This window comes from Mandrillus leucophaeus, unplaced genomic scaffold (genome assembly GCF_000951045.1).
Source record: "Mandrillus leucophaeus isolate KB7577 unplaced genomic scaffold, Mleu.le_1.0 Scaffold24, whole genome shotgun sequence".
In the NCBI taxonomy this organism is placed as follows: Eukaryota; Metazoa; Chordata; class Mammalia; order Primates; family Cercopithecidae; genus Mandrillus; species Mandrillus leucophaeus.
Window position 1 is genome coordinate 3,376,271 of NW_012102476.1, and position 12,830 is coordinate 3,389,100.

Below are 12,830 nucleotides of genomic sequence, written 5' to 3' on the forward strand. Positions count from 1 at the left end.
TCAAAATTATTTCCTTTTCATTAGCATTTCCACTTAAGAGAAGTATTTAGGTTGATGCAAAAATAATTGCAGTTTTTGACATTATATTACTTTTTTTGGAGATGGAGTCTCACTCTTTCGCCCAGGCTGGAGTGCAGTGACACGATCTCGGCTCACTACAACCTCCACCTCCCGGGTTCAAGCGATTCTCCTGCCTCAGCCTCCTGTGTAGCTGGGATTACAGGCACGTGCCACCACGCCCAGCAGATTTTTGTATTTTTAATAGAGATGGGGTTTCACCACGTTGGTCAGGCTGGTCTTGAACTCCTGACCTCATGATCTGCCTGCTTTTGCCTCCCAAAGTACTGGAATTACAGGAGTGAGCCACCGTGCCCAGGTGAATTGTGCATTTCTATTCACATCTTTCTGTGATGGCTTTTTTGTTTGTTTGTTTTTTTGTTTTTTGAGAGCTGAGGCTGGCTTTAAAGGAAGGGAGGTAGAGCGAGCAATCTCTAAAATACTCATTTTTCCCTAGTGGGTGTCCTGGTAAAATCTGTTCCATCCTTTGTGGACCACTGAGTTGTGGTAACTCTGGAGGCCTAGGAGGTTGTTGAGTTCTATTGCAAACCTAGTTTGGTGTGTGCCTGGTCTTGCCTGAATCAAATCACATGATGTAAAGTACTTGTAGTCTCATGTTTTTGTTTCCTTTTATACACCCTGGTAGGCATTGTGTCGGGCAGAAGATGAAGAGGATATCCGTGCAGCCACCCAGGCCAAGGCTGAACAGGTGGCTGAGCTTGCAGAATTTAATGAGAACGATGGGTTTCCTGCTTGTGAGGGAGAGGAGGCTGGCCGGCCTGGGGCTGAGGATGAGGAGATGTCCCGGGCTGAGCAGGAAATTGCTGCCCTCGTAGAACAGGTCAGTCAGTGTTGGACCCACTAGTTCTTGACTTTACTGCTTCCCCTGGGCTTGTGACCCTCCTTCTGTCTTCCCTGCTGGGAATAAATAAGGGTGGTGGGTCCCTGGGTACCAGGTTCCTATGTTTATCATCACTGCTCCTCCTTGCAGCTGACCCCCATTGAGCGTTATGCCATGAAATTCCTGGAGGCCTCACTGGAGGAGGTGAGCCGAGAGGAGCTCAAACAGGCAGAAGTGAGTATTTCCAGGGATGGGGCTGGCAGTTGGAAGCTGCTAATTTCTTTTTCTTTTTTTTTTTGAGACAAAGTTTCACTCTGTCGCCCAGTCTGGAGTGTATTGGTACAATCTCAGGTCACTGCAATCTTTGCCTCCCGGGTTCAAGCAGTTCTCCTGCCTCAGCCTCCCGAGAAGCTGGGATTACAGGCGTGTGCCACCACACCTGGCTAGTTTTTGTATTTTTAGTACAGACGGGGTTTCACCATGTTGGCCAGGCTGGTCTTGAACTCCTGACCTCAGGTGATCCGCTGGCCTCAGCCTCCCCAAGTGCTGGAATTACAGGCATGAGCCACTGCGCCTGGCCTGGAAGCTGCTAATTTCTACTCACTCTCTACTCTGCTTGCCTCCTCCTGACCACTTGTGGGCCCTGTTGTTGTAGGAGCAAGTGGAAGCTGCCCGCAAAGACCTGGACCAAGCCAAGGAGGAGGTGTTCCGCCTACCCCAAGAGGAGGAGGAGGGGCCAGGGGCTGGGGATGAGAGTTCCTGTGGGACTGGTGGAGGCACCCACCGGCGCAGTAAAAAGGCCAAGGCCCCTGAGAGGCCAGGGACTCGTGTCAGTGAGCGTCTTCGTGGAGCCCGGGCTGAGACTCAAGGGGCAAACCACACTCCTGTCATATCCGCCCATCAAACTCGCAGCACCACCACACCGCCCCGCTGCAGTCCTGCCAGGGAGAGAGTTTCCAGGCCAGCACCTAGGCCTCGACCCACTCCAGCTTCAGCTCCAGCTGCAATTCCTGCCCTTGTTCCTGTCCCAGTCTCTGCCCCAGTACCCATTTCAACCCCAAATCCAATAACCATTCTCCCTGTCCATATATTGCCTTCTCCTCCCCCTCCACAGATTCCTCCTTGTTCTCCTGCCTGCACCCCTCCTCCCGCCTGTACCCCTCCACCAGCTCATACACCGCCTCCAGCCCAAACCTGTCTTTTAACTCCTTCCTCTCCTCTCTTGCTTGGTCCACCTTCTGTGCCCATTTCTCCCCCAGTCACCAACCTCCCCTTGGGCTTGAGGCCTGAGGCAGAACTGTGTGCCCAGGCATTGGCATCTCCAGAGTCCCTGGAGCTGGCTTCTGTGGCCAGTTCAGAAACCTCCTCACTTACTCTTGTGCCCCCTAAAGATCTGTTGCCAGTTGCTGTGGAGATCCTGCCTGTGTCAGAGAAGAACCTTTCTCTCACCCCTTCTGCACCCAGCCCGACCTTGGAGGCTGGCAGTGTCCCTAACGGTCAAGAACAGGAGGCACCAGATTCTGCTGAGGGCACCACCCTTACAGTGCTGCCTGAAGGTGAGGAGTTGCCCCTGTGTGTGAGTGAGAGCAATGGCCTGGAGCTCCCACCCTCAGCAGCATCTGATGAGCCACTTCAGGAGCCACTGGAAGCTGACAGGACCTCGGAAGAGCTGGCAGAGGCCCAGACCCCAACCTCCAGCCCAGAGAAGCCACAGGAACTTGTTACACCTGAGGTTGCAGCTCCATCCACCTCATCTTCAGCCACTTCCTCGCCTGAGGGTCCTTCACCTGCCAGACCTCCTCGGCGTCGCACCAGTGCTGATGTGGAAATTAGGGGTCAAGGGACTGGTCGGCCAGGACAACCACCAGGCCCCAAAGTGCTTCGAAAGCTGCCAGGACGGCTAGTAACTGTGGTAGAGGAAAAGGAACTGGTGCGGCGGCGGCGGCAGCAGCGGGGAGCTGCCAGCACCCTAGTGCCTGGGGTCTCTGAGACTAGCGCCAGCCCAGGAAGCCCGTCTGTCCGCAGCATGTCAGGGCCAGAATCCTCCCCTCCCATTGGTGGGCCTTGTGAAGCTGCTCCTTCATCCTCACTGCCCACTCCACCCCAGCAGCCCTTCATTGCTCGCCGTCACATTGAGCTGGGGGTGACTGGTGGTGGCACCCCAGAGAATGGAGACGGAGCACTGCTTGCCATCACCCCACCTGCTGTGAAACGTCGGAGGGGGAGGCCCCCCAAGAAGAACAGGTCTCCAGCAGATGCTGGGAGAGGTGTGGATGAGGCACCCTCATCCACCTTGAAGGGAAAAACCAATGGGGCTGACCCAGTCCCTCGGCCTGAGACCCTAATTGTTGCAGAGCCTGTCCTGGAACCACAGTTTGTTCCTGGGCCCCAGCCTCTTGGACCCCAGCCACTTCACAGACCCAATCCTATCCTGTCACCTGTGGAGAAAAGAAGGCGAGGGCGACCCCCTAAGGCACGAGATTTGCCCATCCCTGGGACCATTTCCTCTCCAGGGGATGGCAACTCCGAAAGTCGGACACAGCCACCCCCACACCCATCACCCCTAACCCCACTCCCACCACTGCTAGCTTGTTCCACTGCTACTGTTGCCAACACTGTCACCACTGTCACCATTTCAACGTCCCCACCCAAACGGAAGAGGGGCCGACCTCCCAAGAATCCTCCATCACCTCGGCCCAGCCAGCTCCCTGTGTTGGACCGTGACAGCACTTCTGTCCTCGAGAGCTGTGGATTGGGGAGGCGACGGCAACCGCAGGGCCAAGGGGAGAGTGAGGGTAGTTCCTCTGATGAGGATGGAAGCCGCCCCCTCACCCGCCTGGCCCGCCTTCGGCTTGAAGCAGAAGGAATGCGAGGACGGAAGAGTGGAGGGTCCATGGTGGTGGCTGTAATTCAGGATGACCTGGACTTAGCAGATAGCGGGCCAGGCGGGTTGGAAATGACACCTCCTGTGGTCTCATTAGCCCCAAAACTGCGCTCGACCCGGCTGCGTCCAGGGTCTCTAGTCCCCCCACTAGAGACTGAGAAGGTGCCTCGCAAACGAGCAGGGGCCCCAGTTGGTGGGGGTCCTGGGCTGGCAAAGCGGGGTCGCCTGCAGCCCCCAAGTCCCCTGGGGCCTGAGGGTTCGGTAGAGGAGTCTGAGGCTGAAGCCTCAGGTGAGGAGGAGGAAGGGGATGGGACCCCACGCCGACGTCCTGGTCCCCGCCGGCTTGTTGGGACCACCAACCAAGGGGACCAGCGCATCTTGCGCAGCAGTGCCCCTCCCTCCCTGGCTGGCCCTACTGTTAGTTACAGAGGCCGAAAGGCCAAGACGTGAGTGGGCTGCCCCTCCACCTAGGCTTTCCACCATGGCCGCTCCCTCCATGACCAGGCCTGACTCTGTTAACCACTACTTGAAGTCTTGAGGGGGAAAGCCTCCAGGGAGACATAGGGGCCTTCTCCCTTCTTCCCACCAAAGTAGGGGGTAGGCAACTGGTTGTCATGGAAATGGGGATCATCACAGCCCCCCTCCCCTTCACCCCACGTGGCTGGGCAGTGTTAAGGGTGGCAAGATAGTCTCTGTCCCCACCCCCTTGTACTTGATTCCCCAGCTGTCTTTCACAGCCCCCCACCCTTAGGAGAAAGGGGAGGGGCTTCTCTACAATGAGGTTTTTTTCTTTTTTTCTTTTTTTCTTTTTTTTTTTTTTTAAGAAGAAAAAATAATAAACTTAGTTTCTGTACGAGCATCCGCGTAAGGAGGCTTCTGATTTTCTGGTCTGGTGGAGGGTTGGGTGGGAACTTGGGCATCGTTTTTCTCTTCCCTCTTGCTCTTGCAAAGATCCTAGCACCTGATCTCTAGCCTAGGACTGTATATTCCAAGTAGAAACCTACCCAAGAAAAGGGAAGATTGGTGAATTTGATGTGGTAGGGTGCCTTTCCCTAGTCAGTTTGAAGTCACAGACATCCTTTTCCTCCTTTCTTTTCCCTCGGTTCCTAGACGTTCCTCAGAGCTCTTTGATGCCTCAGACCTTTCCCTTTTATCCCTCTTGCTCAGGTGCTTCCTTTCACTCCTTTTTCCAGAGGGCAGGCGTCCTAGCTCCAGTTGGTCCATCCCTTGGGCCCTCCCCTGCTCTTCATCTAGCCAAACTGGTTTGAGTCAGCCACACCCCTTCCCAGCTCCCTGAGCTCTTCAGGTGGTGGCTGGCCACTCAACCCCACCCCTGGGCTTGGCTTGGAGCCCTGAGTCAGCTCCATCACCACCCAAGCCAAACCAAAGCTGAGGCAGGAGCCGAAACTCAGAGTCCCTCAAAGCCTATAGCCAGGTAAGAGCCCTGTTCATTTTATATTCTCTGTTTACTCCCTGGGCCCTCCTTGTGTCTTCCTGTTGACTCTGTTTACCTCATCCGAGTTATTTATTTGTATCTACTTCCCTGCAGCTTCTTGGCACACATCATTCTTTGCTCTCTGCTTGTCTCACCCCTTTCACCTTTCCTATCCTTTGTTACTTGGGTTCAGGGAGCCATTGTGGTTTCATTTTGTGTGGGTTGTAGGAGAATGGTTGGAGATAAGGGTAGAAAGGTGGTTTGATGCCAGGGCCTAGAGGACCTGAGAAGTAGGGAGACGAGAAATAATTAAGTAGGGCATCATTATGCAGGTTTCTGTGTGATAATGAGGTCATTTGGACTCAGTGTACTAGTCTGATTGTGTTGTGTGGCCTGGGTTAAAATAGAGGAGGTGGCAGGGAGGCAGCATAGCAGAGGAAGACCTGACTTAGGGAAGTAAGGTCTTTTTGGTGTTTGGTTTCAGTGGTAAAAAAGGGCTTACTCGGGTATATTTTCCCTGCCTTTCTCCATTCCCATAACTGTTTTCATGTAAAATGGCTGCTTTGCTTGAAGTGGGGTGCAGTACCTAGGGTTCTGCTCTCTGACATCTATAGTACTCAGGGGGCAGCCTCTTGGGAATCTGGGGGAATTGTAGGGTCCTTTGAAATACAGATTAAAGTAACATTCATAGCAGCTTTCAAGAGTTTGTATTTCTCCTGCTTCTTGGTGTGCAACTGTCATTTGGCCTCTTCCCACTTGTTGTAACACTAAATAATACAGATAATGCCTTGTCTACATTGGCTTGCTTTCAAAGACTCAGATCCTCAAACTCAGGTAAAAGGATTCCAGCCACACATCACATTTCCTCTTCTGCTCTGTGAGTCACTAGAGGAATTCCCCAGTAAGGCAGCATTCCTGAGTGCCAGGCTATGCCATGAGAACAGAGTGCTCCGAGGGGTGGAGTCTGAGCAAGCAAGGCCAAGGGCTCAGTTGTTGGGCTCACAAGTACCTTGACTATCGCCCACAGGTGATGGAGGACGAGGAGAAGGCAGTGGAGATCTTGATGGGCAACACGGAAGCTGCTCATCCTCCATCCCCCATCCGCTGCTGCTGGCTCCGCCTCCGCTGCTTGGCAGCTACTAGCATTATCTGTGGCTGCTCTTGCCTGGGAGTCGTGGCTCTGGTGTTTGCCATCAAGGTGAGGAGTGCAATTCCCATGGGAACAGGGGGGTGGGTATAAGGCAATGGTTTCATGTATCTGATCTATCTACATTGATTAGTCACTGAATACCTATCAGTGCTCTGGGCCTAGTGCCAGAAATAAGAGTAAGACGGTTCCTTGCCATCAGAGGACCAATAGTCTAATGAAAGAGATGACAGTGAAAAAGGATAATTAATAGAATGCAGTTCATCAGTACCATAATACAGGAAGCACACGACAGTCTGGGAGCCAGGGAGGATCTATGTATATAATTATATATGTGTATGTGGTAGACTAGGTAACTGGAATGGCATCCTAGGAGAGGTGACGGGAATTAACCTTAAAGCGTGAGTGAATAAGGGTGGAAGGGCATTCCAGATAAAGGAAGCAGTGTGTACAAAGGCCTGTGGGGCACGACTGGACCAGTGAGGAATAGTGAGAGATGAAGCTAGAGGACCCAGATTTCCAAGGGCCTCCAGTTCTGTGCTTAAGAGTTTTGACTTTATCTGGAAAGTACTGGGGGGGCATTGAGTGGTTCCTGCAGGGGAAAGTGACGTGGTTAGATTTGAGTTTTAGAAAGATCCACTCTCAAGGCCTACATCGAGGGTGACTTGGAGGGGGCAAGGCTAGAGGCTGCTGAACGGTGATAAGCACAATCTTTAGGAGTCTGAAAGACACTACTGGGTTTTTGAGAGGGCTTCACCATTTCAAAAAGCCTATTAGAAACAGCATATGTCCGCCGGGCGCAGTGACTTAGGCCTGTAATCCCAGCACTTTGGGAGGCCGAGGTGGGCACATCACGAGGTCAGGAGATTGAGACCATCCAGTCCAACATGGTGAAACCCTGTCTCTACTAAAAATACAAAAATTAGCTGGGCGTGATGGTGCGTGCCTGTAATCCCAGCTACTCTGGAGGCTGAGGCAGGAGAATTGCTTGAACCAGGGAGTCGGAGGTTGCAGTGAGCCGAGGTCATGCCACTGCACTCCAGCCTGGTGACAGACTCCGTCTCAAAAAAAAAAAAAAAAAAAGAAAAAGAAACAGCACATGTCCTTTAGGAAAGGCTACACAGGCTAAGTTAAACTTCATGCTGGAATTTTCTAAACCCTAGACATATTTTAACAGTCAGAAACTTACTGTAAGAACTCCTGGGTTCCATTAGGGCAAAATCCTAAAAAGGGCCCTTAATGATGACAAAGAGACTGGGCACGGTGGCTCATACCTGTAATCCCAGCACTTTGGGAGGCCGAGGTGGGCAGAACACTTGAGGTCACGAGTTCGAGACCAACCTGACCAACATGGTGAAACCCCATCTCTACTAAAAATACAAAATTAGCTGGGTGTGGTGGCATGCGCCTGTAATCCCAGCTACTCAGGAGGCTGAGACAGGAGAATTGCTTGAATCTGGGAGGCAGAGGTTGCAGTGAGATCACACTATTGCACTCCAGCCTGGGCGACAGGAGTGAAACTGTCTCAAGAAAAAAAAAGATGGAAAAGATACCCATCAGGCTATGAGAATGAGGTGGTGTTTGGGCATGAATGAAATACTCCAGGCTCACTATTTCTTGCCAATAGTTACAAATTCTGAATCAATCTTGGACGGTTGGAAAGAATGGGGAATAAAAGAATTGGAAAGTACTTTACCATATGCGATCTTGTGGCTAACTGTGGCCACTCTGAGAAGTAGGCAGGGCGCAGAGATGGGTACCTTATTTTGCAGATGAGAGTTTAGAATCAGAAACTGGAAAGGAGGTAGAGGGTTTGGATGTGAGATTTTTATCTGTGACAGGGAAGGGGGAGTGAAGTGGGGAAATGGACACCTTGCGGCAGAAGTAGCGGGAGAACCTAACCAAGAACCTGCCCCCACAGGCAGAAGAGCGGCATAAAGCAGGCCGGTCCGAGGAGGCAGTGCGCTGGGGGGCCCGGGCCCGGAAATTCATCCTGGCCAGCTTTGCTGTCTGGCTTGCTGTCCTCACTCTGGGTCCCCTGCTGCTGTGGTTGCTCTCCTACGCCATCGCTCAGGCTGAGTGACCCTGGATGGCCTCTGCTGAGAGCCAGCTGAGACCTCCTGGATCCTGCAATGCGGCATTGCTAAGGTCCTGTGACAGCAGTGGTTGGAAGGATCCTGGTTGGAAGGATGGGGACTCTCAAGGGGCTTCGGAAGAGCTCTTCTAGCCCTTTATAAAAGGAGGGCAGCAGCTGAGACTGATGAGAGGAGGGCAGCCTGCTCTGTTCTTTCAGGGCCTCCCATCCCTATCTCCCCTACCCAAGCCCACCCTAGGCCTCTACCCAGCGGGAGGGGTTGAAGACCAGGCCTGGTTTTATTAGAATTCATTTTGTAATAAAAGCCTTTTTTAGTGGTGAAATACTCCTGTCTAATTGTTCTCCCCCTGCTTTACTTTGGGCCCTTGGTGAGAGCCAGCCTGAACATCTGACTGATAGCAGAAGCCAGCATCCACCTCATCCAGGAGCTTCAAGAGAAGGAAACAATTTTTATTTTCTTCTTCTGGAAGTTTTCCTTCTTGGAAAGACCCCAGCTTCTCCCTTGTACGTCCACAGAGACTCTGAGGCCAAGAGTAGTAGCAGCTGCTACTATTTATGACTTACTATATCCCGGGCTGTGTTCTAAGCACTTTATATTTCTTAACTTCCTCCAGTTTTCAGTCACTCAGTAGGTATCTATACTATCATATCCATCATATGAATATGTCACATATGATAGGTACCAACTATCTGAGTGAAAACTGGAGGAAGTGTTCTAAAATGACAGTGTTCTCATTTTATACTTGAGGAAATAAGACAGATTTGCACAAGGTCCTCAGCTACTAAATGGTAGAGCTGAGACTGAACCCAAACAATTTTGGTTCCAGAGCTGAGAGAGGAGTGAAAGAGTTGGGTAACAGCAACAACCATCCTGTACATGGAGATTTGAATGATTAAAATGGATTTTCATATCTTTTATCTTGGACCTCATAATATTTTAAATTTTTTTTTAAATTATGAAGTATATCATACATATAGGAAAATACCCCAAACAAGTATGTATACAGTTCATTAACACAAAGCAAACATGAATAACCACATTCAGTAAAGAAATTGGAACATTGTCAACACTTCAAAGCCTCCTTTATACTCCTCCCAATCACTGCTACTTCCTTTCTTCCCACAGGTAACCACCATTCTGACTTCCAGCAGTGTCGTTTAATTTTGTCTGCATTTGAACTTTATATAAATGGAATCATGTATTCTTTTCATATTTCACAATGTTGTGAAATTTGTCAATATTTGGCATAGGTGTAGTTTTCATTGCTGTGCAGTATTCAGTCATACGAATGTATCACAATTTGTCCATTTTCTGTTGGTGGACTTTGGGATATTTGCAGTTTGGGGTTATTATGAGTCATGCCTTTTGGAGTGCACGTGTCCTGGCAAGCACCTTACCATAATTCAGAGTCCAGAAGAGCGCCTAAAGGAATTGGAGATGTTGCACACTGAAGAGAGACTAGAGGGGAAAGAGAGGCACATGATGGCTGTCCTCAGTGTTCCCAAGTGCTCCAGGAAGAAGGAAGAGAATTGATAGGTGGTCTCAGAAGTTAGAATTACAACAGTGGGTAGAAGCCATATACAGGGCAGTGTTCTCAACATAGCTTCACAATGGAACACCTGGGAGCCTTAAAAAGTAGTTAGGCCTGGGCTTTGCCCAGACTATATTCTGACTTAATTGGTGTGAGGTACAACTTGGGCATTAGGATTTCACAGTTTTTCCATTGATTCTAGTGCACATAGTTTGAGAACTACTGCTCTACAGATAAGATTTGATGGGGTTCACTCTGAAATTTCTAAATCAGGAAAAAAGTGTAACACATTTTAGAATGTTTTGTTTTTTGTTCTTTTTTTTTTTTTGGAGATGGAGTCTCGCTCTGTTGCCCAGGCTGAAGTGCAGTGGTGCGATCTTGGCTCACTGCAAGCTCTGCCTCCTAGGTTCATGCCATTCTCCTGCCTCAGCCTCCCGAGTAGCTGGAACTACAGGCGCCCGCCACCACGCCTGGCTAATTTTTTCTATTTTTAGTGAAGACTGGGTTTCACCATGTTAGCCAGGATGGTCTTGATCTCCTGACCTTGTGATCCACCCGCCTTGGCCTCCCAAAGTGCTGGGATTACAGGTGTGAGCCACCACACCCGACCTGTTCGTTTTTTTTTTTTTTTCTTAACTTTTAAGTTCTGGGATACAAGCAGAACGTGCAGGTTTGCTACATAAGTATATGTGTGCCATGCTGGTTTGCTTCACCCATCAATCTGTCATCCAGGTTTTAAGCCACCACGCCCTGCTAATTTTCATATTTTTAGTAGAGACGGGATTTCACCATGTTGGTCAGATCTCTTGACCTCGTGATCCACGCACCTCGGCCTCCCAAAGTGCTGAGATTACAGGCGTGAGCCACTGTGCCTAGCCCAACACACAGATCTTAAGTGTTCAATTTGATTATTTTTTTTTTTTGAGATGGAGTCTCGCTCTGTCACCCAGGCTGGAGTGCAGTGGTGCGATCTCGGCTCACTGCAACCTCTGCCTCCCGGGTTCAAGTGATTCTTCTGCCTCAGCCTCCTGAGTAGCTAGGATTACAGGCACGTGCCATCACGCCTGGCTAATTTTTGTATTTTTAGTAGAAATGGGATTTCACCATGTTGGTCAGGCTGGTTTTGAACTCCTGACCTCGTAATCCGCCCACCTCGGCCTCCCAAAGTGCTGGGATTACAGGGTGAGCTACCGTTCCCAGTCGATGAATGTTTTAACATAAATAAACCTGTGTAGTCAGTCACTCACCACCTATAGGAATATAACATTTGTAGCACATCAGCAAGCTCCCTCATACTCCTCATTATTTTTATCCCTGATACTGACTTAACGGAAACCTCTTCAATCTGGTTCCTGTGTCCTTGTGATAAGCCTCCCTCTTTAGTAATTTCTAGCACCAATCGCTCCAGGCTCACCTTGTACTTTCCCTGCTGAAGCCTAGAAATTGGCCATTTCTCCTGAACAGCCTTGGTTCCTTTTATTGGGGACTGTTGTTGAGAAATCAGCATCTAGACACTAGGCGTTCTACTGTGATGTTATTGCTTGGGTCATTCTGAAAGCAGAGTTAAGAGCCAGTAAATAATTAATGTTATCTATTTTAAATATTTTTAAAATCGTTTCAAAAATTCTAGTCAATCATAGGGTTCTTTCTCCACTTTCCCCTTCCAGATTCCAGATTCCCACAGTAAGAACCTTGGCTTCCAGTCACGTCAATATGTTGATTACTCAGCTTCAGAATAATCATTCCATTATATTACCAAACAACAAATCTAAGTAAAGTTCAAGATTTCTTTGCAATTTTGCCTTTAGATTGATGATATAGAGTCAAAGTACTCTATAAAAAGTTACCTGAATTCATTTTTCTTCCCTCATATAATTGAAATTCCAAAGTGTCATTTCTAAGATAGCTGTTGGAAGATAAGTTCATTCTTTTCCTCTTTGCTGGAACATAACCTCCACAAGGTAGGGGGGTGTGTGTGTTTCATTGTCTCAGTCTAGTCCCTAGGTCTTAGATGGTCATAAAAATTTGTTAGTGAATGCCAGGTCTGAGCTATGCACTGAGTCACTCCTGGCAGAAGCGACTGGTGGCAAAAGCTCCTGGCAGAAGAACCTTGTGGGTTTAGAACAGTGTGATACAAGGCTTTTGGGAGAGGGTGGAAGATGGAGAAAGTGTATAAACAATCCCAGATAGTAAACGCTAGGGCTTTGGATGTATTCAGGAGGGATTGAAGCGGCCACAGAAAGAGAAGGCTGCTTCTGGCCTAAGTCCGAACTAAGAGGCCAAGCTGGGGGTCCAAGCTGCATGTGTCCAAATGTTTTAAGGGCTGGAGTGTACTCATGACAGGCGCTTTGGGCAAGGCTGCTAATATTGAAAAGAGCTTGCTGGGCGTTGTGGCTCAAGCCTGTAATCCTAGCATTTTGGGAGGCCGAGGCGGGAGGATCGCTTGAGCCCCGAAGTTCAAGGTTGCAGTGAGCTATGATCGCGCCACCACACTGCAGCCTCAGCGTGGGCTACAGAGCGAGACCCTGTCTAAAAAAAGAGAAAATGCTGAATGCAGTTAGGGATGCTTGGAGAAGACCGAGGGAATTCCCCTGCTCAAGTCTGGGAACTAGAGGCGCGGGAAGGTCCTGCTTCCCCGCCACCCAACGATCACGTTTCCCAGTAAACCCAATTTCCGGGTCCCATTCCAGGCCTCCAAGCCCACTTGACAACAAGCTCCGCCCTCCGCTGGCCCGGAGATGCCACTCGGTGATTGGCCGTGTCTGAAGCCTCGCCCCGGCGTCGCGTCGCGTCCTTAGGTCACGCCGAGCTCCGACGCCCGCACCAGCCCCTATTGGGC

The 12,830-nt window shown here is 50.1% G+C and overlaps 2 protein-coding genes across 3 annotated transcripts in view; both read left to right on the forward strand.

Annotated features, from left to right (window-relative positions):
• The window catches only part of SRCAP (Snf2-related CREBBP activator protein), a 46,204-nt gene extending 41,569 nt beyond the window's left edge, over positions 1 to 4,635 (forward strand). For both annotated transcript variants that reach the window (XM_011982482.1, XM_011982481.1), the window contains exons 32-34: positions 704 to 898; positions 1,049 to 1,132; positions 1,554 to 4,635. In XM_011982482.1, coding sequence (XP_011837872.1) covers positions 704 to 898; positions 1,049 to 1,132; positions 1,554 to 4,232 — 2,958 coding nt within the window. In that variant the 3' untranslated portion in view covers positions 4,233 to 4,635. The remainder of the gene's footprint in view (positions 1 to 703; positions 899 to 1,048; positions 1,133 to 1,553) is intronic.
• A 67-nt stretch (positions 4,636 to 4,702) lies between these two features.
• TMEM265 (transmembrane protein 265) lies at positions 4,703 to 8,784 on the forward strand. The gene is made up of 3 exons (XM_011982480.1): positions 4,703 to 5,217; positions 6,245 to 6,415; positions 8,286 to 8,784. Exons 2-3 carry the CDS (start codon positions 6,248 to 6,250, stop codon positions 8,445 to 8,447), a joined length of 330 nt encoding a protein of 109 aa, XP_011837870.1. The 5' UTR covers positions 4,703 to 5,217; positions 6,245 to 6,247; the 3' UTR covers positions 8,448 to 8,784.
• The last annotated feature ends 4,046 nt before the right edge of the window (positions 8,785 to 12,830 follow it).